The sequence below is a fragment of the Vicugna pacos genome, chromosome 4 (genome assembly GCF_048564905.1).
Source record: "Vicugna pacos chromosome 4, VicPac4, whole genome shotgun sequence".
NCBI lineage: Eukaryota > Metazoa > Chordata > Mammalia > Artiodactyla > Camelidae > Vicugna > Vicugna pacos.
Window position 1 is genome coordinate 1,734,762 of NC_132990.1, and position 26,738 is coordinate 1,761,499.

Sequence of the window (26,738 nt, forward strand, 5' to 3'; positions counted from 1 at the left end):
CCAGCCAACCCCAGTAGTGCCCCCTGAGGGAACTGAGGATGTGGAAGAACAGGATGCTGGCCCTAGATAGCTAAGGTATATGTCAAAGGAATGATTTCAATGAGCCCAGACCTTTGAACCTTTCCATACATAGAACAGCACTAAATTGCTTCACTTGAGATATCTGGTTTTCTTCAATTGACAGTCTTTTGATGGTCCTACTACCCGGTCTTTGTTGCAGAAACTCCTATATATCCTGGCTTCTACTTTGCCACTTTGGAACAGTCTTGGAGTGATCTGAGAGGCTGTGTCCGGGCTCAAGTCCTCAGGAAGTCCTCTGAACAAAACATAACTCTCAACTTTTAGGATGTGCATTTTATTTCCATTGACAGTTTCTTGAAGGTTTAAACCTTCTAAAAATGTTTGGGTGTGTACCTGGCATGTTCAGAGTAATCACATCTTACAGACACATGAAGTCTGAAGAGATCTTCTCCACATTTCCAGATTCAGAATAGTTGTCATGGATATATGAGAGAGATACTTTTTCCTTTGCCATTTTGTGCAGGTTGAACAAGGAAACTGCAGGGTTCACTTTACACTGTACTCTATCACTTGACCTGGGACACCAATCACTTCTGCGGACCTCTTAAGCAGGCCTAGAAAGGTCTTCAAAAGTCATCAGTGACAGTCTGCTACCTTCGGACAGGTGACACTTGGTTCCTTATGACATTTGGTTCCTCTGTGAAGGTTACTAACCTAATACTGAAAAGCCGTATTTGAACATGTTTCTCTAGGACATCAACTTAGCTGGACCATGAATCAGACCATTACATGTCCATTAAACAAGGGAGTGAAAAACACATAGTTATCCTAAATGTAAGCACAAATCTTGTTTCTGTTCTAACAAAGATTCATTATATGCTGATCCATGAAATCTTCTTTCAAAGCAATTGATTTACTAGAGGCAATGTATTGAAGGGATGAAAAGGCCTGGAGGGTTAAGTAAATTCCAACAACAGCTCAACAATACCACACTAAACTTGTAAGGTCACCATGGATAGGTCCAAAGGTGGCTGAGTTACAGATGACATAACGTTGACTTTAGAATCATGTGTTCTACCAAGACTCATGAGGCTCTGAGACAGGAAAAGAAAGACAAAAGGACTGAGATGTGCTGAAAACAGCTGTTGAAAGGCAGCAGGCATCTGGGAAAGAACGTGCTTTTCAGCTCAGAGGCCAGAAACACCTTGGCATCACCTCTGGTATTGGACTAAAACCAAAGTCTGGTATGGAACCTTCCTGCCGTCATCTGTGAACTGGCCGTAGTTTGGAGAAGCTGAGTGAATCTTGGCCAAACCATTTGCCTTGTGCATTGTTCTGTTCCGGCCCCTTATCAGACAGGAAGTACCTGTCAGGCAGTAATTTCACATCAGGTTACGGTGCTTCATGGTGTTGCTTGAGCAGAGAATTCAAAAAGAGGAAGAAAATCTCCAGAGGAAGAAAATCAAGTGCCTTCCCTGGATATGTCTTGGGGCTGGATGGACCCCCAGGGAGGCTGGTGGTTTCTACCCACTTTCCTTGACATCTTATTATAAGGGCTTCCAAAAAGAAGTAGAGCAGTGGTCTAGCAGAAGAAAGACAGCTGGACAGAACAAATAGGTTGCTTGGTGAAGGCCACACAAGGTATTTTAAGATTGATTTAACTTACAGTTTTACCAGATTCATTGTTGTAATTCCAGTACCTCACACACAGCCACATTTCCATGATGTTTGGTTGAATGGATGGTGACTCTTTTGAAATGTGCACCCTATGAAATCACCTGAGTGCCAGTGAAGGTGTGAGGTGCCCACCAGCCTCCCCACACCCAGGACACTGCTCCACTCACACAGCCCTGGAATAAAGGCTGGAACAAAGGAGTCTTCTTCACAGTGCCTGAGGATGAGATAGCTCCACTTCCTCCTTAAGGAATTAAAGGAGCAAAGGAGGAAACAAAGATTACTCAACAATGCCTGGGGCAGGGAGGGTATAGCTCTGTGGCGGAGTGTCTTGGGTTTAATCCCCAGGACTGCAGTTAAATGAATAAATAAAAAATAAACTTAATTACCTACTGCCCCCCCCGAATAATAATGAAAAATTAAAAAGAAAACAATTCCTGAATTCCGAAACCAAATGGAAAACTTGCTGCTGGTGAAGCAGCTAGTCTGAACTAGCTTGCAAATAAAACCCCCACTTTCTCAGACTGGAAATAGCTGAAACAAGAAGCCTGGCCAAGGACTTTTGGCCTTTGGATTTGAATGGCTGCCAAAGAAGAAGGAAAGAAAAAAGAGCAAGAAACCCAAACGGAGCCAGTAAATGACAACACTGCCAACAAGTGACAGCAGGGTTTTCTTTTCTTTTTTTCCAAAGGACTAACATTCTATCTTTTTAAAATAGGGCAAATTTTAAAAAATGTCGATGTCTTAAAAGAGAAGGAAAGGCTGAGGAACTTTTTGGGATGAGAGGAGACTGAAGAGCAGTGAGGACTAAATGCAGCAGGTAACCGCAGACTGGACCCTACACTAGAGGCGAAGAAGTGCTATCAAGGACATTATTGGGTCAACTGGCAAAACCAGAACACCAGCAGGGGCTGAGCTCGGGCATCGTATTAGTGTCCAGTTTATGGACGATTGTATAAAATAATATCCTTATTCTAGGAAATCCACACTGAAATATTTAGGGAGAAAGGGCCACGATGTAGGCAACTTACTTAAGAAAATTAAATTGATTAATTAAAAAAACTGAGGTGTAATTGACTAGGGTTTTCAATTTTATGATATATTTTTATATTTTTTTAAGAGTTTTTTCTTTTTTTTTTCCTCTTTAATGGAGGTATTTTGGTTTGAACGCAGGATCTCACGCATGCTATGCGTGTGCTCTAACACTGAGCTGTACCCTTCCAACTTGTAAGTATTCTTGTAGCATGCTAATCAACATGAATTACCAAGACTAATACATGGCTACACATTCAGCTGACCGAGAAAATAAAAGAATATTGTTTACACTATACAGCAGGAAGGGGTTTTATATTTACTGAAATCAGTGCTTCCCAAATTCAGGGCAACAGTTGAGAGCCACTTATTCCAGTACAACTTAATTCGACCGAAGTGGGTGTTCTAGAGTGAGACCACCTGGCTCCAATCCCAGCTCCACCATTTACTGCTGGAGTGACATTTAGCAACTTGCTTCCCTCCTCCGTCCCCAGTTTCTTCATCTATAAAACAGGAATAATAAAAATTCCTACCTTTCAGTGTTGTGATGAAGAGTAAATGAGTCAGCACTTTCAAAACACAAGAGTGCCCTCACAGAGAAAAATAATGTGACAATGAATATATGTATGTTCATCTATAACTGAAAAATTGTGCTCTACACTGGAAATTGACACAACATTGTAAAATGACTATAACTCAATAAAAAAGTTAAAGAAATAAAACACAAAAGTGTCTGGAGGTTAGCTCTGGATATTCATTAGATGTGGCAATACAGGAGACGGAAGGAAAAAAAGATGTGTGTCAAAAATCCAACTTCGGATGTTGATACTCACCTTAACACAGAAGGGTTTTGGGGCAAATCTCAGTCTTCCTTGCCATCCTCTGTACCCGCAGCAGCAGCCAGCAGATCAGAGGGGAATGATGAACTCCAAACCAAAGGTGACAATCATCATGAATTCCTAAAATATCAAATGAGACACATCAGAGAGAGGCATCATGAGCAAAGCACAGCAGGAAGCCCTATGTATATTTCTGGACATTTGGACACTCATTTAAAACACCTAGATGTTAGAGTCCAAAGTTAACATCTCCCCTTCTGCAAGTAGCACTAACCCTGGAGGACATCAGAACCCCACTCTGTATTTCCTGGTATAGAATGATATCCCTTTTCTAGTCACTAACACTGTGCAAATTTAGAAGTCAGTTTTCATACTAAATGGCAGGCTGAATTACAGATCCACCTTTTCTGGAATAGATAGTCATCCTTCAGTATACTCAGGGGATTGGTTCTAGGACCCCAGGAGATAAAAAAATCCATGGATGCTCAGGTCCCTTATATAAAATGGGACAGTATTTGCATAAGCTATGAACATCCTTCCACATAATTTATCTCCTCTAGATTAACTATAATACCTAATACAATGTAATTCTGTGTCAATACTTGTTAATACAATGTAATGTAAGTAGTTACCCTCATGTGATTCAAGTTTTGCTTGTTGGAACTTTCTGGAAATTTTTTTCCAAATATTTTCCATCCATGCTTGAATTTGTGGATGTGGGGCCCCCAGATGAGGAGGATTGATTACAGCATGTAACTTCCTTTAGTTACAAATGAAATATATGAGATGAAAGAGTACACCCCCTGAAAACCCAGCTTTACAGTTTTCCAAAAAACAGATCTTCATTTTACTGCAAGGAGATCCCTAAGCCCTTAAGAGTTGTTCTCAGAGAATGAGAAATAAATATTTATGAGTGTGCTGAGTTCTTCTGCTATGAGGACAAAATCTTCTAAGAGAGCAAATTTCAACATCATTATCTCACGTGGCACATAAATCCTTTGCCAGAAATGAGACCTTGATGCCTCCAGACCTGAAGCCTAATTAGTATGCTGCTGTTTGGTGAGAGCTGCCTAGAAAATACCACTTGCTCCAGCAAAACGACTTTGAGATTATATAGGAAAAGCTGTGAGTGAACCCTGGGACAGGCCAACTAAAGTAGCTCATTAGACAGTGGGTCACAGAAGGAGAAAGCAAATGGACTTTATTAGATGAAAGCATCTCCCAAGCACTTGTCACAGGCAACTTGTGGTCCTTTAAAGGGAACAGGGACCGAGTTTATCAAAATCTGCTTTCCTTACAAAAATATTTCCCTCTTTTGTTTTTAACAAGGGTCGATGCAGCATTTATAATGTAAAATAATATTTATCAAGTGATTCTTGTTATAATTGCTTAATTGTAAAGGTGCTACATGGTCTTCATTAAAACGTTCCAATATAGGAGAAATATACAGCGTAGACAGTAAAGGTCCTAATCCAACCTCCATTCTCCTACCCCACACCCCGAAATAAGAAACATCATGAAATTTAGAAAAACGGCATTTTTGTTGCAAGTTTCAGGCAAATGCTTGTTTCTTCTGTTAGAGTATGTGATGATGTGTTGTAATTTTGAAGTGCCTAGTAGAGCTGTATCATTCTAGCCTTCTGTTATTTTGCACTAAGAATCCACAGATATTTCTCATGATGGGAAATAAATCTCCAATATCATCATCACTTAGTTCCAGTGATCTGTGGTCTAAATCTCCCAAGATGACTTTATGCACAGATAACCAAAATCATGGTCAACATACCCTCATTGATGAGAAGAGGTTTGGATTTGTTTTGGCTTTTAATTTTGAGTATATCTCTAGGTAGTCTGGTTTACTAATTCATCAAGGTGGTTACATTGCCACCTTAGGAAGAGTTGGATGTGAACCCTGGGGAAAGGCCAGGCTTCTTTTTAATCCAGCACATCTTTCCCACATAGAAAGCACACGGAGGTCCAATCCCACTTTAAAGGCAGGTCCACATGTTCATCTCTCCTCTGCCTCCTACTTGTGCCAGGAAGCTTGGCAATTCACTGGTGAGAGGTTGTATTATGAAGGAAGCTAAGAAAATCCCACTTGTGGCCTGAGCAACTAGTCACTACCACACCATACAACAATTTTTCTTTCATGGGGGCAGCTGAGACCGGTAGAGGTACAGCCATTATTCCAGTACGGTAGGTTCTCATTGCACCGATTCTGTGTTGTATCCTGAGGCAGGATAATTTGCAAATTCTTTACTCAGGTACCCTTGTTCAGGAACATTATTTGCTGATTTTTTTCAATGATGTTAGGAAGAATCCTTCATTTCCAAATAAAGCAAGAGGATGTTGTAATTGGATTTCACTATGGGATAAGGATTTCTGCCTTGGAGAAGTAAAACTAGGGTCAGCATTCTCCTCTCCATACTAGAACATTGATTGCTATTCTTTATCAGGTCTTGGTTTTAGATGATGTGAACAATAACTTCAAAAATCTCCGGTCACTGTGTGAGCAGTGGTGAATGAGGGACCTCAGCCGATGTGTGTGGAATGTTTCTCAGGACCGGATGCAGGCTGCTGGGGATGCCCAAGATAGGAGCCTCTGTGATTGGGGACAAAAGTGTGAAAACCACCTTGACTAGATTCTGTCTCTTATTCCCTGAAATTTCCACCTTAGTTCCATCAAAAGGAACAAGGTGCTACTGAGCCAGAGAAGAGAAAGCATTTCAAATCCGACAGACACAACTGGTGGGAAATGAGATTGTGAGGTCATTTTTTTGCTCTCTTGTTTCATTTCCCAGCTTTGTTGAACTATAATTGACAAATAAATACACACATACATTGTATAATGGTGGTCTCAATCAAGTTAATTAACATATCCATCACCTCACATAGTTAACATTTCTTTCTTGATATGAACACCTAAGATTTAATGTCTTAGCAAATGTCCCGTATATAACACCACTGTTAACTATAGTCACCATGCTGTGTATTAATTCCTGTAGGACTTCTCTTGCATAACTGAAACATGTAGTATTCACCAATATCTCTCTTTCCCCCTAACCCTTCCTGTCCCTGGGAATAACCATTCTGCTCTCAGCTTCTATGATTTTAACTTTTTAGATAATGAGATCATGCAGTATTTGTCTTTCTGTGCCTGCCTTATTTCATATTTCACTTAGCATAATGTCCTCCAAGTTCAAACATGTTATTCCAAATGGCAGGATTTTTTTAAGGCTGAGTAATATTCCATTGTGTGTATGTATATACACACATAGCAGTCACATGTTATTTATTCACTTATCCATGGATGGACACTTGCATTATCTCCATAGGTGATACCTCATTGTGCGTTTCCCTGATGATTAGTGATGTTGAGACCTTTTCATATACCTGTTGGTCATTTGTATGTCATCTTTTGAGAAATATCTATTGAGGTCCTTTACCCAGTTTTTAATTTGATTATTTCTTTTAATTTTTCTATTGAGTTAAGGAGGTTCTTTATATATTTGGATATTAACTTCCTATCAGATGTTTGGTGTGCAAATATTTTCTTCTATCCCAGACTTCAGTCTGTTGATTGCTTCCTTGTCTGTACGGAGGAGTTTTAGTTAGATGCATTCTCAGCTCTTTTTGCCTTTGTTGTCTGTTATTTTGGAGTCATATAAAAAAAAACCCCAAAAAACTACATTGCCCAGACCAATGTCAAGAAGCTCTTTCTCTATGTTTTCTTCTAATAGTTTTATAGTTTGAGGTGTTTTGTTTAAGTCTTTCACCCATTTTGAGTTGATGTTTCTAAATTAAAGTATAGTCAATTTACAATGCTGTGTTAATTTCTGGTGAACAGCATAGTGTTTCGGCCATACATATACATTTGTAGTTGATTTTTTTTACGTGGTGTGAGATAAGCGTCCAATTTCATTCTTCTGCACTTGGATATCCAGTTTTCCCTTTCATGATAAAAATTCTCAGCAAGTTAGAAATAGAGGTGGATTATCTCAATTTGATAAATAGCATCTGTGAAACCCCTACAGCTAACATCATACTTAAAGGTGAAAGTCAGATGCTTTCCTCTAAAAATCAAGGCCAAGGAAAATGCTAGTTTCACCACTTTTTTTCAACATAGTTGAACAGTGTAGTCACTGCAGTAAGGCAAGTAAAAGAAATAAACAGCACACAAACTGGCAAGGCATATATAAACAGTCTATATTTGTAAATATGATTGTCTACAGAAAAGTCTGCAAAGAGTTTGCCAAAAAAACTTAGAACTGACTAAATACTTCAGTAAGGTTTTAAGACCTAAGATTACCATACAAAAATCAATCACATTTCTTGTCACCTATCTTGATTGTGGTGGTGGTTTCATGGGTGTATACATTTACCAAAATTTATCAAATTGTACAGCTGAAATATGTGTAGTTTACTGTACAGGAACCATACCACAATAAAGGTGTTTTTAAAAAAAGAACTTAGCCAAAAAAGTCAATCACGGTTCTGCATATTAACAGTCAGGATGTGAAAACCAAAATTGAAAGCACAATATTACTTACAATCATTCCAAAGAAAATAAAATGTTTAGCTATGCACTTAACAAAACCTGTACAGGCTATGCATGCAGAAAATATACAAAGTGTTGATAAGAAAAATCAGAGAAGATTTAAACAAATGGAAATACGATGTTCAGGAATTAGAAGATATTAAAAGATATCAACTCTTCCTAAATTGATTCATAGTTTTAATGAAATTCCTATCAAAATCTCACCAAGTTATTTTTGTAGACATAAGGAAATTTACTCTAAAATTTATGTAGAAAGTCACAGGTCCTAGAGTAGTTTAAAAAATCTTGAAAAATATAATTAAGTGGGAGGAATCATTTTACCTGATAGTAAAGCCTCCTGTATAGCTCTAGTAATCAAAACCGTGGTGTTGGCAGAGGAACAGACACACAGAGAACAATAGAACATAATAGAGAGCTTGGAAATATACTTAAATATGCTCAATTGATTTTTTGATAAAAGTACAAAGGCAATTCAAAGGAGGAAGAAATCACCTTTTTAATGAACAACGCTGGGACAATTGGACCGCCATCAGCACTAAAATGAAGCCCTATATCCCTCACCTTACACAATCAGTTAAAAATGGATCATGGGCTTAAATGTAAAAACTGTAAAATTTTTAGCAAATATCATAGGAGAAAAATTGGGGTATTTGGGCTAAGCAACAATTTCTTAAACTTGACACCAAAGTAATGAAAACAAAAATTGATAAATTGGTCTTCATCAAAAGTAGAGAGGATAAAAAGCCAAACTGTAGACCTAGAGGAAATACTTGCAAACCACACATCTGACAAAGGATGGGTGTGTAGAATATATAAAAACACTGAAAACTCAATAGTAAAAAACAACTCAACTAGAAAATGAGCAAAAGACATGAACAGACATTTCACTGATTAGAACAATGGATGGCAAATACGGAAAAATACTCAACAACTTTAGCCATATGGGAAGTGCAAATTAAAACCACAATGTGATCACAGTAGGCATCTATCAGAACAGCTCAAATGAAAAATGGTGCCAACACAAGATGCTGGGGACATTGTGGAGAAACTGCTTTCTCTCATGCATTACTGATGGGAACATAAAATGGCACAGTCCCTCTGGAAAACAGTTTGATGGTTTCTTATAAAATGAAACATACAGTCAGTATATGACTCAGCAATAGTACTCTTGGGCATTCATAACAGGGAAACGAAAACTGATGTTTATACAAAAACTTGTACACGAATGTTAGTAGTGGATTTATTCAAAATGACCCCAAACCAAAAACCGCCCAGATGTCCTCATCACGTGAATGGTGAAACAAGCTAGGTTACATCCATCCCATGGGATACAACTCAACAATAGAAATGAATGAACTACTGGTAACACACAACAACTTGGATGCATCACTGGGGAATTACACTGAGAGAAATAAGGGAATCCCCCAGAGTTTACATAAAATCTGATCCCAGCTACATTATGTTTTTGAATTGAGAAAATTTTAGAAATGCAGAACAGATCAATGGTTGCTAGAAGACGGGGATGGTGAGAGGAGAGGTGTGTGGATGGGAAGGAGGATGTGGGTGTGGGGATTGAGGGGACTGGGGGTGAAATTGTTTGGTGTCTGGACTGTCATGAGAGATACAGGAACCTCCACATGTGTTAAGATTGCATAGAACTAAGTACCCATATACAGATGCATACATTCACCTATAAGTACTCCATACAATACTGGGGAAATCTCTATAAGATTCATGAATAGTATCAATGTTATTACCCCTGTTGGGATATTACAGTAGTTTTACAACATGTTATCGTTTGGGGAAACTGGGTAATGTGTACACAGGGTAGAGCCAAAGTATTTCTTTCTTTTTATTTTTTTAATTGATGTATAGTCAGTTATAATGTGTCAATTTCTGGTGCACAGCACAATGTCACTGTCATGGATATACATACATATATTCATTTTCATGTTCATAGAATCTCTTACAGCTAACTGCACATGAGTCGAAAACTACCTCACAAAAATTTTAATTAAAAACAAATCTTTGCCCATCATCCAGCCAATTGGGGATGGCACTGAAGAGGCAATCTGTTCCTCTTCAAGTCCAGATGCTGGATCTCACTGTGTCCTGGTTTCATGGTGCTCTCTACGTGACCCTTGGGATGTGGTCCCTTGATTTTATTTTCAAATGAGTTAAAAATACAAACATCTGTTACGCTTATTGGAAATGACTTAGATTTGGGATGATGTTCTTCTGACCTGGGTGGGGCCAGCCAAGATCCAGCTTCTGCCGCCTTCGCTAGGATAAATCATTGCATTTTCTCTTTCTTGGTTTTAATGGAAATAAAATGCTCTTTATTTACTGAAATGGTTGTTAAAGAGATGCGTGAATAATAGAGTCCTTGACTTACATAGAGGAAGTTGTAATATAAAGCTGGTGTTATTAGCAGTGGTCTGTACCCCTGTTTTGAAGATCCTAGAAGCTTGGCTTTGACAGCTCTCCATGGAACGGGAAGTGATGTTTATTTTAATCACCTGTCCTGAAGGACCTGTAGTGTTTCCTTAATTGCCCTCAGAGAATTTTGGTAAAACATAGAATAGCTTCCCTGTTCTTCTTAAACACTTAGGAAATGCATATAGAAATTAAGAAACCAGAGAGGCAGGGGTAGAGCTAGTTTTAGATTGTATGTAGAATATCTGTTGAGAATACTAATCTAGCATTAATCCTCCTTTCTAGATATTAAGGAGGAATCTTCATGTCACACCCGAGACCTGTGATGTTATTTCTTGACATATGACTGCTGTAGTATTTGAGATTTAAATTCTTGCAGTTATTTTTTTTTTTTAGTTACTCCAAGTGGTTTTAGGTATAGATTGATTTTTTTGCACAAATTCAATAATGCCTAACAGCTCATGTTCTAGTTGTTTTCTCATTAATTTACAGCACTGTTCATGTTTTAAAACACAGTGACCTTTGTCTAATCTACAAGCTGTCTGCTGTGACCATTGTTTTTTCTGTTTTTACTTCATCAAAGAGCCTTTTTGTGAAGATGAAATGCTAACGTTGTAAACCCCATGACATTTGCACCAGTTCTTGAAGAGCTGTGGCTAATTAGATGTACAACATTGGAATGGCTGCCTTTACTCTGAATATCAATATAATCAATTACTAGCTGTCACTCCTTTTTTTGTATGTAACATTTCCAAAAAAAATAAAATAAAATAACATTTCCTGCAGTGAAAGGGTGTATGACATCAACTGAATCATAAATTGCAAAGAAAGGCATCAGTCAGAAGGACTGCAGTTATAATTCTTCGTAATTTGGAAGATTCTACCAGTATAACGCCTGTTAAAGAAATGAAGTTAAGATCTAGGGATGGCGCTACACTCAAATCAGGATGTGGAAATACACAAAAGTAAATCATCTTTTGGGTTCTTGACTCTTCGAAGGGCAGAAAAAGACCCTAAACACCTGCATACTATTACTCGGAGGCCATCACATGCCATCATCAGTCTAGCTCGCTTTCACATTTCCCTTTACTTATTAGAGCAATTCATTAACTATTTGTGTATGGGAAGAGAATTTAAGGAAATGGATGTTTTTACCAAAGGGATTGATTTGACCTGGAGTTGAGGACAGAATCGAGCACCACATCGAAGGTGGTGGTGAGGGTGTGATGGAATTGACTATGTAGACACTGAGTAGGGTTGTGCAGAGAAGGCGGCACAGAAGTAGGAGCAAAGTGAGAATGGGAGATGCAACAAGGTGTGAAGGGGCATCCGTGTTCCTGCCTTTGCAAACAGTGGTTGAGTTTGGTTTTGAAGCCTTGGGTTGGCCTTGTTGGCTGGAAAGCTTAGGAAGACACCAGTAGATGACTTCATTTCAGGAGCCCTGGGAAAGTCTAGTGCCTCCTGAGGTCCTCCACTTCCTGGTTGGTTGATTCCCCACATTTCTCTAGAAATAATAAGTTTTCCACACCTGTTAAAATGTAAATGTCCCTCTGAAAAAGAACTCATTTAACCACATTTATAGGACCGTGTTCATTTATCCCGCAGGCTTTTCAGAGGGGCATGGGGAAAGTATTTGAAAACATCCTAACCCAAATGACTGATTCACACTGTATCACCAAAGAAGGACCAGGGGCAGGTTCTTATCAGGTGTTGGGGCCACAGGAAGAGAGCAGATGGGCCAGGGGCAGGAAGTGGGTGCCCCCTGGTTGGGGAAAAGAGCAGGACATCCCTGGTTCCCCCACAGTTCAGCCTAGTGGAGGTCCCATGTATCCTAGTTGCTAGGGGAATGCCACGATGAGGATTCCTGCCTTCCTGGAGTGACTTTACACACTTAAGAATGAGTTGGTTGCTGCCAAGTGCTTAAGTGACCACCTGGTATGAGGGAGTCAGGTGACCCCTCCATGTCAGTGTTTCATCTTCTCAAAGTCACTTCTACAACAGGGCGAAGGATAGCTTAGGCAATCCCTCCATCTGCATGAGGAGGGGGTGTGGGTGTGTCTGTAGGTGCTCTCCGCTGAGGTGCCCAGGGTGGCAGTGCACACAGTGAGGAACAGACAGCAAACTCACTGAGTTCTTCTTGATCCCCCACCTTAAAACCAAATGATTCCTTAATTGGTTTAAGGTTTATATACCAATGAGTCTGCATGAAGCCCTGTGTTTGTATAGCAGTGATCAGAACTAAAGCACTGAGTCGTGAACACCAAACTAGAAAAATTGAAAACAGTTTGTGGCACCTTGAACTCAACCCAGATAGTCATTCTGCTTTGGTTTTGCCAAATAATCACAAAATGAACCAGTTCAATTTGGAATGTAAGCCAGAAGTTCCAAATCATATCAAAACAGGAACACCAAGAGTGCCTCCAAAAGCAAGGAAATCAAAACTAGTTTTCATTTGATTCAAATGGCTAATTTGTCAATTTCTCATTATCCTATTGGCTTTTCTTTCTTTCAAGAATTATATGAGCTAGCTCTCCAAAGAATTTAAAATTTGAATTTAAAGCGAACATTGCCACTAGAAATCAAATGAGGCCATCGTACTAGTTTTATAATAAAGTATGCAAGAGCAATGGGTTTTTCTTACTTATAAAAATGTAAAATACTTGTAAAAATTTCAATAAAATTCCTTGAAACAAACAAATGATGTATTTCAATCAAGAGACATCTCTGATCTTAAGAAATTGGTACGTGCCAGCCAAGTTGACGATAAAGCAACTCTCATCTTCTTTTGGTGATGTTTCTCTTGACGTGGACGCCTGTGACAAGACAATAAGTGGAATAGTATAATGGGCTGAATGTTTGCTTCCCTCAAAAATTCATATATTGAAGTCCTAACCCCCCTAATGTGATGGTGTTTGGAAGGTGGCCTTTGGAAGGTGTCTAGGTGTAAATGAGGTCATGTGTGTGGGGCTCTAGTGCTCCTATAAGAAAAGGGAGTGATATTAGAGTGCTTTCTCTCCCTACCATGTGAGCTCAGTGAGAAAACAGGCATCTGCAAGCCAGGAAGTAGGCTCTTACTGGGGAACCAAGTCAGCTGGCACCTTGACCTTGGACTTCCAGCCTCCAGAAGTAGGAGGAAAATCACACCCAGTCTGCAGTATTTTGTTATGACAGCCTGAGCTGATTAAGACGGGTGGCTTCTGTGCTACTGAGAGGGCTGAGAGTCTGGTCAGGACCAAATGTGCTTTTGGAGAACTTTCAGAACTTTGGATTTTCTTACTTGGGAGTCACATCTCTACCCTCACAGCTGCCCTTGCTTGGACCAAAGAAATTGCTCCTATCCTGAGACATCCCTTGCCTTCCAGAAAAGCTGCCCCTTCCCTCTTCCTCTGGGGTATCTGCATTGTTTAGTGTAACTAACTGTTCTACAACATCTACTTCATTTTTAAGTGTTCTGCTCTAATGGGTCACTTAACAAATGTATACTGAAGACCATGACCATGCAAGATAGAGGTGAGCAATGGATCTAGCTCCTTGGAGGAGTTTATAACCTGTTTGGGATGGTAAACTACATTCACTGGGAAACTCATGCAATGATGTACAACTTAGTGCATGAGGGGTAGTCCCTTGAAATGCTCCTCAGCCTTTCTGGTACCTCCTCTGCCTTGGGGGGCCCTCACTGGATATTTGTTGTTGTTTCCTTCAGTTCAGAATTTCAGGTTCAGCAAGAACTAATCAGCATACTGCCTTATCAACGCATTACAATCAAAGTTCTGAAAAGGAGCTAGCTAGAAGACAAATTGGCTTAATGGGTCGATTCTTTTTTTTTTTTTTTTCTAATCTGCCTCTTTAGCATCACTGATGCTAATTGTGATTGGAGAGCCAATGGCTTCCCACCACAAGATGTCCTAGTGTCACTGTGGGATTGTTTTGAATCCCATTAATTCATTTTGAGGAGAAATAAATACGAAGTAATTTGAAAACACTTTTTTCAAATTCCAAGAAAGAAATTGTCTCTTTATAATGACTCTGATATGTTTCTCAGCTTTTCTGAGCTATTCTATTATATCTAATCAACGATTATTTGTATTAGTAAAATAATTTTAATTTTAGTTACTGTAGTTTTAAATGTCTTCACGCTTAGTTTTTCCTCATTTTTCTTCTTCTAATTACTTTTATTAATTATAATAAACTTCAGAGTCTTCCTCTTAAAAAAGAAAACTGCCAGAACGTTTGGCATTTTTTAGAAGTTCAATTCGCGCTGTTATTTAAATGTAAAAATACGTGGGTGAATCTGTAGTACTAAAGACAAATAGATACCCAAGTGACTAAAAATAACTACCAAGACCCTAAAGTCAAAAAACAAAGATCTTAGTACTCACCTGAATCACCCAGCTCATTTGTACGTGAATGTCCGTTTGATTTTACTTGCCTAATTTTTCACAATTTTTCCTACAGCCTAAACGGCTGCAATTCATTCACTTGAGCGAGGGTGCAATGGAACTGACACTTTGAGAAGTACAGGTGGTAGCTCAAGGTCCACGTCCATTAAGGAGGCGTGCCCGCGCCCAGGGGCACTGTGGGTAATGTAGTCCCGCCCCGAGGTATTGTGGGTAGCGTACTTCCGCGCCGCGCTCTGGTGGTTCGGAACGCTGTGGCCATCATTCCACGCTTGTCATCAAGCCTACCCTTAGCCGCCGACTCTCGGGGACAGAGGGTCGGGAAAGCACGGAGACGGTGAGCGCGAGGGCGGGCGATGTTGGTACGCTCTGGCTGGGGGTTCCTTGAGATCTGTTTTTTTTCCGGGCGGGGTCGAACGGGGGTCTCGGGTCTCGCCTTACTGGCGGGGCTGGGGGCCCCGCGTCGGGGCCCAGCGTCCTGTCCCAGCGGCCTCGGAACTGGTGCAGATGACTTTGGGGGACAGAAGCACCCTTCGCCCGGAGCAGACGTCCCCACTGCTGGGCGCGCGATTCGGACTTCTTTCTTGGGTGTTGATTGGGGCTCGCGACTGGGTGGTGCCCACCGGGGTGATGGAGGTACCGCTTGGCCCTTAGGAGCTGGATTTTGGGGGATACGCCCAGACTCGCCTTGATGGGAGGGTGGGCTTGGGTCAGCGGCCTCGTGGCCCGCGGGCTCCCGGAGGTATTTGGAAGGGTCCGGTGAGGGTAAGGCGTCCCTGGGTTTGCGTCGGGTGTCTTGCGAAGTTGTTTGGCTCCTTTAGCCTTGGGGCTCCTCTTGGAACATGGGGTGGAGCAAGTGGAGGGGAGGGAGCCCATGGGGTAGGGAACTTTCCCCCAAGCCCCAGGGGACTGGTGGCTGGCTCCCCAAATTGCTGTGGGTGGGGGAGGGGAGTGGATGATAAGACATCCAGACGGTTTATTTTAAACTTTGCATTGTGAAAACATTGTAAACATACGCAGAAGTAGCCGTGAGGTTTCATGGATCAATCACTTAGATCTACCACTTATTAGTGAGAGAACCCTGTCCTTTCTTCCCCAGATCCTCAACCCCAAGTGTGCATCTCTTTGGTCATTGCTTCTCCCCAGGGGCCGGTGCCAGCCCTGCTGTAGGAGTTCCGGCTTCCGAAGGGAGAGTTCAGGTCCTGGTCTGCCTCTTTCTCGGCGTTATCTTGAACGAAGTGCTGAACCTCCTGGAGCTGTGGTGAGTGTTGGAAAGAGGTAGAACGGGTGTCTGGCACAGGCTAATATAACGTTCATTTCAGTAACATTTAATAATGTTCATATGTATTTTCACTAAGACATGTAGGCGCTTAGAAGACTAATGTCATGCTGGGTATCAGCATGACTCACAGCAGGTTCATTCTAAAAACCACAGTCCAATTCTGTTCATCATGTTGTCCTTCCCTTCCCTGCCAGGTCGTGATACCTTATTTTAGTGAAGAGCTCCCTAGCTGCAGGCTTAGGGGTTTTCAACCTGTTGTCTGGCCTGGGAGAGAATCCTGAGGCTGAAGCTGCTTGCTTTGTACCAGGTTTCTCCTGAGAGCACTCTATACTCCCTTAGATCCAGAGGGGACTGCCTGTCAGGGCGGAGAGCATTTCTAGGGGCTTGGCAGCCCTGCCTCAGATGGATACCACTTTATGGCTTGACTTATTTTTACCAGAATCTTTTACAGAACAGAAGTTTTTAATCTTAACAGAATCCAACTTACGAGAACTTTTCTTGCATGGTTGTGTTTTTGGTGTTATATGTGAAAAAATGTTGCCAAATTATTTTCTAAGAGTTTTATAGTTTCACATTTTACCTTTAAGTTTATGATTCATTTTGATTTAGTTTTTGTGAAAGGTATAAAGGTCTGTGTCCAGATTCTTTTTTTTTTTTTGATGTGTGAATGTTCATTTGTTCCACTACTGCCATTTGTTAAAGAGCTAACCCCGTCTCCAATGAATTTCCTTTGCTCCCTTGTCAAAATTCAGTTGACTCTATTTGTGTCAATTTCTTTGCTCTCTATTCTGTTCCATTGATCTATTTGTCTATTTTTTAAATTTGTTTTTTGCCAATACTGCACTTTTTTGATTACTGTAGCTGTGTAGTAAGTTATGAAATCTCATCGTGTCAGTCTCCTGACTTTGTTCTTCTGCAGTGTTGTGTTGGCTCTTCTGGGTCCCTTGCTTCTCCATATAACTCTAGAACCATTTTGCTGACATCTTCAAAGTAACCTGCTGGGATTTTGATAGACTGAATGTATAGATCAAGTTGGAAAGAACTGACATTTTAACAATATCATGTCTCCCTACCCATGATATGGAATATTATTATTATTTTTTAGCTCTTCCTTGATATCTTTTAGCAGAGTTCTGTAGTTTTCCTCATATAGATCTTATACAATTATTTTGGATTTATACCCAAGTATTTCATTTTTGTGTATGTTAATATTGTAGTGTTTTTGATTTCAAATTTCTCTTATTTACGGCTTGTATATAGGAAAGCAATTATTTTTTGTGTATTAACTTGGATCCTGCAGCCTTGGTATAGTCACTTGTTAGTTCCAGAAATTTCTTGTTGATTCTTTGGGATTTTCTACATAGACAATCAGGTCATCTGCAGACAAAGACAGTTTTGTTTCTTCCTTCTCAATCAGTATGCCTTTTCTTTTCTTTTCTTGTTTTCTTGCATTAGCTTGCAATTCCAGTACGGTGTTGAATAGGAGTAGCGAAAGGTAACATTCTTGCCTTGTTTTTGATCTTAGTGGGACAGCATCTAGTTTCTCACCATTAAATATGCTGTTGGTGTCAATTCTGCACTCTTTTTTTTTTTTTTGCACTATTTATTTAAGCTTAGGCACAATTACTTGCAGAGGTTGCCAGCACAGCTCTTTTTAGCCTAAGCCTAACAAAATTAATATTAATTGTTTAATGTCATCTAACATGCAGTTAGTGTTCAGTTTTCTTTGATTGCCTCCAAAATGTCTAAACAATGTCCACACATTGCACTTCATTGATATGTCTCTCAAGCCTCCTTTTTTCCCATAAGTCCTGATTTTATGCTATTAACTTGTGGAAGTCTTCACATTCTTTTAAAAATTGCAAATTATGCCAATTCACCCTTAGTATTTCAGCATCATTTCTTAATAGTGACTATTTTTGTATGTCCAGAATATTATGATCATACCTAACAATATTCACAGTAATTCTCCAACATCATCTAATACCCAGTTCATATTGAATTAGCCTTCTTAGTCCCCTAAATGTCTTTCAGTTCATTTGTGCAAACTAGTCAATCAAGGCATACAGATAACACATGAAGCGTGATTTCTCTCTTAAGTAGTTCCGCAGTAAGGAAAATCTCTCAAAAATTTCATCATGAAATTGACTTGTTGAAGACCTAGCCCATTTTATGACTGCCCATTCTTAAATTTCATGTCACATTTCAAATCTTGGGAACCTAATCTTGGAATATATAAGTGGAGAGGAAGGTGCAATGAGATTATGCCTTCCACCCTGCTTCAGGTCTCCCCCCGGATGTACATTGTCTAGAGCGCTATAGCCCTCTTTGTGTTTTTAGTTTCCTGGGCCTTGTCATTTGACCTCAGGGCAGACGTGGATGGGGAACTTGTGTTATCAGTATGATAGGTCCTTTTATTTCTCAGCATGAGTGCTTACCTGTGGACACTCTGAGACGCTTTTCCTCTTAAGAGTCTACCCAGTGACTTAATAGTCTCATCCAGCTTCTGGGGGCTGAGGGCTTCATTTCCCAACTGGAGATTGGGGCTGAGCCTGCTGCTGGCCCACCTCTGGGAGCCTTATTTATAGGACACTGGTTAAGAGTGGGCTGCCCCGATGCCCTCTGCAGCCTCCCTTCCTACCTCCCTGTCACCCCTGTTGAACTGGGAGGCTGGATACAAGGGTACTCCTCCCAAGCACACCCTCATTTCTCTTCTCTTTCCCCAGCTCTGCTTCTGCAGCTGGACTCTTCTCTAAGAAGAGCACTCAGCAGACCAAGAATATGGCCCCAGGTCTCCTGACAACCAGGGATGAGGTGAGTCCTGAAATTTCTTCCTAGCTGTTGCAGGATGGACCCATTGCATTTTCTTGTCCTGTAAATTCTGTGTTGGTGGTAGACCATACCTAGCCCTGATCTTGGAGATGTGACTTACCTTACCTGGATCGTTTTCTCAGACTCCTCTGCTCCATTCATGACTCATGCATTCACCAAGTAGCAAAATGTTATCAGCGTAGTTAAAATACAGATGCAAGATATTCATGCTGATGTGCCCTGTGATTCCCAAGGCAGGAAAAAGGGAAGGAAATCTTTCAAGGGAGGAGCTGCCTGAGCTGCCTCTGACAGAGTTGGCAAGTGGAAGAGCTGAGGGAAGGCATCCTTTGGGAATGTGGCAGGAAGCCAACCATGTGTCAGAGACTGGGCGACCTGCAGACTGTCCCTCACCATGTTGGAAGCTTGAAGCAGCAGCGACCTTTTGTCACTTGAGTTTGTGTAGAGGTGAGGGTGCTAGCCTGCTGTCTCCTGGTGATTCATGGATAGATTTAGTTTGGCTGGCCTTGTGCTTTTCCACACTTGAAAATTGGAAGATTGCACCTAAGTCCTGAGTCTACACTCATGATGTGTGTGACAGGTAGCTGGAGCCACACAGCATCTCCTTGGTGTTGTCACACCCCCTTGTGTCCCTTGACCCCATGGCCAAGGCACCTGCTTCATTTACTCTTTACCGCCTTCACCCACTCTGAGCCTGGATGGAGGTAGTTCAGCCAGAATCCTGAAAGCCAGGCTGAGTTTTGAGGAGTTTGCCAAGTTGAATTCAAGGATTTGGAAATAAATAGTAATCAAATGAATTATTAAAGGAAAGATTTTCTAAGCCTTAAGACTAGGGAGCATGTTAAGTTGACATAATCAAGTGGAGTTAACATGTATTGACCGCCTAAGCAGATGCCAATTGAAATAAGTGTGTTGATCATATCATGTATGCCAATTAGTGTCAACTGGGCTAATTCCGTTTTCCATTGCCTGTTCTGTAATAAAATTGGCAAGTGTAGAATTTTTTTTGCAAGATCTGGACATGATCTTAATACTGAGCTCATATGGTGGATATTGGCCTGTTACTGTATCAGTTAAAAATGATTGGTTTTTATGTTTTCAGACATCACCAAAGGCTGGATATTCCTCGGTTTTTGCATCTTTTAAATCTTTGAGAGAAAATGTATATGTAGTATATGTGATTCAGAATGTTCCCTAAGGTAATAAGGAGAGCTTTTCTTTTGTATGTTTCACTTTACCATTTCTGCTGTTAATAGAGAAGCATTCTTGGCCCAAAAGAAACATTACTTTTCCTGTCCCTTCTGTGCCACTTCCTGTGGGAGCTTTAGCACACCTTGAGTCTTACCCTGTCTAGAACCAACATCTCTCAATATATATTTTTTCCTTTTATTCATTTCCTCCTGAAAAGTTGATGCCAGGGCATGAGCATCTGAGTGACTTTGATTTTTAAGGTGAGGTTTCCATACCTGGAAGAGTGTCAGGCAGTCAGAACGTACTTGTTTCATAAAGGGACCACAATCTTAACTTATTTTGAGAGCACAAGAGAACAGAGAGGTTTGTTTGTTTTGTTGCTTGTTATTTGAGATAAAGAAATTACATATCTTAGGATTCTCTACATTGCATTTTCAGGTGCTTTTTTTGTGTGAAGTCTAAACTGTGTAGAATAATCTGACTTACATATATATCATGACATTTAGGCATTTTTCTTAAGGGCTTTTGCCTGAGAGAATAAATTGGAATCTACATTAGAGTTCTGACATAGAAGGGGCTGTAAGCTGTTAACTGGTAATTAATAGTTAGGATTCTTATATTTAATGTTAAAATTTATAGTTGTATATCTCCTGTGTGAAGGAGCATTTGATGGTTTACAAACAGTGATATCTACAGCACAGCCTCCATTCTTACAAGACTGCCAAATTTAGGGGTTTGCCTATCATTGGAATTAAATGTTTGTAAAATTGTTCATTTAGATATAATTCACATTCAATAAAATTTGCCATTTTAAATAATATAATTGAGGAGATTTTAGTATATTCATAAAGTAGTTCACCCCTCACCACTATCTCATTCAATAATGTTTTCATCATTCCCCAAAGAAACCCCACACCCATTAGGAGTCACTCGCCACACTTCCCTCCCCCAGCTCCTGGCAACAAGTAATTTATTGTCTGTTTCTATAGATTTGGTTGTTCTGGATGTTTCATATAAATGGAATCATAGAATATATGGTCTTTTGTGTCCGTTTTCTTTTACTTAGTGTTAATATTTTCAAGGTTCATCCATGTTATGGCCCAAATCAGTGATACTTCACTCTCCTTTAAGGTTGAATAATATTCTTCTGTATGGATATCTGACATTTTGTTTATTCATTCATCAATTGATGGACATTTTAGTTATTCCTATCAGTAGAATTAATTAATATTTTTGGTCTGTGTGCATCTTTGATAGGTTGTGATGATAAAATTGTAGTGTATTAAAACTAGCGACTACCTCAGTGTCATACCTTTAAAGATGAAGAAACCACAAACATTCACATTCAAACCGATGACTCTACAGTTTAAAAACATTCCCAGATTTTCACTGTTTCATCCCACTATTTCTCAATCATTGGAAACTTAACCTGTTCTCAACGTTTGAGAATCTGTTTCTGTGGGAAATTTTGTTCATGAAATGAGTTTTGGACTTACCACCCAATAGAAGCAAGTGAAACAACACGAGTGTTTTAAAGCACATAAGCTACAACTCTTGTGGTAGAGAGGCTGTGTTCCCTTGTCTGCTTTCAAAACCCTCCACAGGATGATGCTACAGCTTCTTTGCTCTCTATTCTACCCCTAGCTGCCCTTTACCTCCTGCTGGCTGTTTTTCCCTGCTCATATCACAGACTTTCTCCTCCTCCCTGCTCAAGGCATCTGTGTTCTTCATCTCCCTATATGCTTCATCTTCATTCTTAGCCCTCTGCTCTTTCCTTGACTATTCTGAGTCTTAACCCATGTTTTAGATTTTAATAAGTTTTAGAGATATAGTTTACATACCATAATTCACCTTTTGGCTGAAATGATCGGACAAGGACTTTAAAGTCTATATGTTAACTATGTTCAATGAGGAAAAGAAAGATGTAGTATTATCAGATAAAACCAACTTCAAGACAAAGAGAAGAACATTTGGAAGAATAAAGAAGTCACTTCATCAGGAAGACAAGTAATAATTATGTGTGTATAGATCTAATAATTCAGCTTCAAAATAGTTGACAGAATTCAAGGGAACTGCCCCCCACCCAGTACTTGATAGAACAACTAGGTAAAAAAAATCTGTAAAAACATATATTATGTGAGGAAAACTAGCAACTGTGCTATCCTGATTGGTAGTTACAGATCACTGTACCCCTCCTATTGCAGAATACATATTTTTTAGAGTACATTTGGTATGCTCATCAAGACTACATGTAGGTCGATAAAGGAAGTCTTAATAAATTTACAATGATTTAAAGAATGCAGAATATTTTCTGTGACTCTAATAGAATTGTGTAAGAAATAAGTAATAAGATATCTAAGTAAATCTCAAATATGTATAAATTAACTAACACATTCCTTACTAATTCTTACATCGAAGAGGAAATTGTAGAGAAATTAGAAAATATTCAAACAGAATGATGATGGGAATACAACATATCAAAACTTGTGGGAGGCCAACCTGGGCAGTTTTGCCTTGCTAGCCCTCCAGCCATGCCCTGCACCACTCCTGGAACTAGGATGTGTGTGCCAGCCCCACCCTCAGTTTCCAACTTGGAGACACATGCTCTCATTGATGAGGTTACAAGGTTTAGCACTGAGGATAAGCAAGGGGGCTTAGCAGTTGGGGAGTGGTTGGAACAAATACCCTACAGGCCTTACCTGCTTGGTTTCTCAGACTTGAACAGAGGCAGCAACACGTGGCCACAGTTGCATGCTTGCCAATTGCCTGATGAGCCACTTGGAATTTTGCTGCATTTCTTGGGTCTCAGACACACTGGGCCAGAAAGCAAGGTCTCCTTTGCTTAATGAGAAAGAAAACTTTAGGACAGAAACATAGGCTCTGCCTTCAGAGGACTGATGTTGAGAAAATTCACATATACAACCTAAGTCAAAACAGGCAGCCCTACAATAAAGATGGAGACAAAGCATCTTCTTTTGTAAAAGCAGAAATCACAGGTGATGGTTCCTTCTTGGCATTGGGAATAACTTGAGGAGTGGTTCTCAGGAGCCTGGGCTTAGGGAGAGCTTGTAACACTGGCTCAGGTTAGATTCTTCCCAGTCCCTCCCTGAAGAACTCTGTTGTGTTTCTGGCAAGTCACTCTGCCCCAGATAATTCCATAGGAGCAAGAACCCAGGGATTTGATGAGTGTAGGAGCAATGCCAGTCTAAACTCCGACTTTCCTACAAGGAGAGTAATTCTTCAAGAAGAAGAACCCATGAACGTGCCATTTGTGGCAGAAGCTTCATGTTTGTTATGCGCTCAGACAATATCAGAAAATTCATTCCGGCGAGAAATCATTGTGTGTGGTAATGGTAGTAACTGCTTCACTGAAAGGTCAAAACTTAGTATCAGAGGATTCATACTGGAGGGAAACTTTTCAAGAGTACTGAGTGTTTAAAAAGCTTCAGTCTAAATTCTGATCTTCTGCATTAGAGATTTCATGTTGGAGAGAAACCTTATGAATGTAGTAAGTGTAGGAGAATACTCAAATCCATCTCAAATCTCTTGGCATCAGAGCTTCCATTTAGAAGAGAAATGCCAACAATCTGGTGAGTGTGACATAGCCTTTAGTTAGAGCTCACTCCTTGTTCTCCCACTCATAGGGAGAATCCCTGTTAGTCTAAGGTGTATGAGAAGCGCTTTTATCTCTGTCTTACATATGGCTCAACACCAAAGAATCTACTTCAGAGAGAATCTCTACAGGTGTAGTGAATGTAAGAGAGGCTTCGTTTTGAGCTCTCAACTTGGACAGAACCAGGGAACTTATAGCATAGGAAAAAAGCCATACAAATGTACTATCTGTAGGTAGCGCTTCAGCCTGAGCTCCCACCATCCTTACCACCACAGATTCCCCTCTGGTGGGAAGCTCTATGGATGCAGTAAGTGTAGGAAAGCCTTCTGTCAAACTGGAAACCTTATTCAGTGTTGAAAGCTACACTAGAGAGAAATCCCACGTGTTAGTCTGCTAGGGCTGCCATAAAAGAATCATGGACAAAATGGCTTAAACAACAGAAATTTTATTTTCTCATGGTTCTGGGAGCTGGAAAATCTTAAAATCAAGGTGCAGTCAATTCAGTTCCTGGTGAGATCTCTCTTCAAGGCTGTAGATGGCTGGTCTCGGGCTGTGTGCTCACAGCAGAGACAGTTCTTGTATCTCTTTCTCTTATGAGGAACCATGCCTATTGGGTCAAGGCGCCACACCTATGACCTCACTTATTAACCTTTATGCTTCCTTAGAGGCCCGATCTCTAAATATAACCAAGTTGGGGTGAGGACTTAAACATAATCTTGGGAGACATAATTCAGTCCATAGAATTACAACTGTGGACCCTCAGAATTCATGTCCTTCTCACATGAACATGATTTATTTCATTTTAACAACCCCCCAACTCTTAACTCATACCAGCATCAACTTTAAAGTCCAAAGTCTCATCTAAATATCTAAATCAGACATAAATAGAGGTACCATTCATCCTGAGGCAAAATTCCTCTCCAGTTGTGAACTTGTGAAACCAGACAAGTTATGTACTTCCAAAATAAAATGATGAACAGAAGTAGGATACACATTCCCATTACAAAAGGAAGAATCAGAAAGAAGATAGGGTGATGGATTCCAACCAGTCCAAAACCTAGCAAGATAAATTGTATTAGCTCTTAAGGCTGGAGAATAACCCTCTTTGGTTTGACGTTCCCCTCTCCAGGCCCACTGAGCTGGTAGTGCCCTTTGGGCTCAGAGGGGTGACCCTCCCTCTGCTGCAGTCTGAGAGTGCAGTGCTGAACCCAGGGAGTAGCAGCCTTGCTTCCTGGGCCTGTGATGGGATTGGAGGTCCTGACAACTTATGAATAGCTTCCAGGGTCATTATTCCCTTTCCTTGAAGTACGATGCATGTGTGCAACCTTCCTGTTCCTTCCTGTTTTCTGAGTTGACTTTAGTCCCAGCTGCAGTGTTTTTGCTGGTCTACTTCCACCTCTTCCTGGCTTGTGCTGAGATAACTGATTAAATTCATGGTTCATACCCATACTGATCACATTAGCAAATTGTTGTTCAGACATACCCTCTTCAGAATAAGTTTTCTCTCTTTACTTTTTTTTTTTTCCCAATGTGGGAAGGCTTAAAATTTTCTAGTCTTCAGTTGGGGTTCCTGTTTACTTAATTTCTTCTTCAATTCATCTCTTTTCACATTTTACTGTAAGCAGTCAGGAGGAACCAAGCCATGTTGTCCATGTTTGAAATCTCCTCAGTTAAATACCCAGTCTCATCACTCACAGAAAGTTCAACCTCACACAAAACGTTAGAACACAGTTCAGTCAAGTTCTTTGCCATGTTGCAATAAGGATCACCTTTCCTGCAGTTTCCAATAACCTGTTGCTTATTTCCATCTGAGACATCACCAGAATGGCTTTTAATGTCTGTATTTTGCCAATATTCTTTGCATGATTATTTATGTATTCTCTAAGAAGGTGAAAAATTTCTCTTTAGCTCTCTTTTCATTCTGAGCCCTCATGAAAATCACCTCTGACATTTGTATTTCTACCAACACTCCCTTCACATGAATCTCAGGTTTTTACAGGATGCAGCACAAAATTCTTTCAGCCTCTACCCATCACAGTGTCAAAGCACCCCACTGTCAGTACCAAAATCTATATTAGTCTGCTAGGGCTGCCATAACAAGGGCCATAGACGGGTCACTTAAACAGCAGAAATTTATTCTAACAGTTTTCAAGGCTTGAAAGTTAAGATCAAGGTACTGGCTGATGAGGTTCCTGGTGAAGGCTTTCTTCCTGGTTTGCAGACTTGCTGCCTTCTCATTGTGTCCTCACATAGAGACAGAGAGTGAGCTCTCATCTCTTCCTCTTAAAAGGCACCAACCCTATCAGGACCTCACCTTTATGAGCTCATGTTAACTTTCCTTGCAGGCCATGTTTTCAAATATAGACACATTGTGCACTTCAACGTAAATTTTGGAAGGACACAATTTAGTCTACAGCACCACACAAATGTTATGCATGTGGAAAACCTTTAGTCAAAATTCACAACAAGTGACAGAAAACACAAGTGAAAATTCACAGAGGGGTGGACTGAACCTTTTAAATACAGTGAATGTGAAACTCTGGATTTGTTCAATGTCAGAGAAGTGATAGAAGGAGAGAGGGTCTAGATACAGGTGACATGTAAGAAGTTTCCATGTGCTAAGCCCACATGGATCCTGACTGCACATTAGAGCAGTGACACCACAAAGAGTCAGGAGCATTGGGAAGATTCTGATGATACTCAGTGTATGCAGGATTGTGAAAGCCCTGTTAATAGTGTCAGTTTCCGATTTGTTGAAAGTATTATGATTCTGGGCCATCTGCTAGGATGTGGAAAGTGTCGTTGGAAACACACCTTCTTGAGAATGACTTTAAAATTTTTTGTTGATGTGAAATTCACATAACAA

The 26,738-nt window shown here is 40.3% G+C and overlaps 1 protein-coding gene across 4 annotated transcripts in view; it reads left to right on the top strand.

Moving 5' to 3' along the window:
- LOC140695953 (uncharacterized) overlaps positions 1-26,738 on the top strand; it is a 58,530-nt gene that overhangs the window by 1,380 nt on the left and 30,412 nt on the right. For 2 of the 4 annotated variants that reach the window (XM_072959082.1, XM_072959083.1), the window contains exons 2-3: positions 16,057-16,218; positions 18,966-19,053. In XM_072959082.1, coding sequence (XP_072815183.1) covers positions 16,057-16,218; positions 18,966-19,053 — 250 coding nt within the window. Of the gene's footprint in view, positions 1-15,289; positions 15,295-16,056; positions 16,219-18,965; positions 19,054-26,738 lie in introns of those variants that run through there. The other 2 variants (XM_072959085.1, XM_072959084.1) reach the window with 2 other exon arrangements.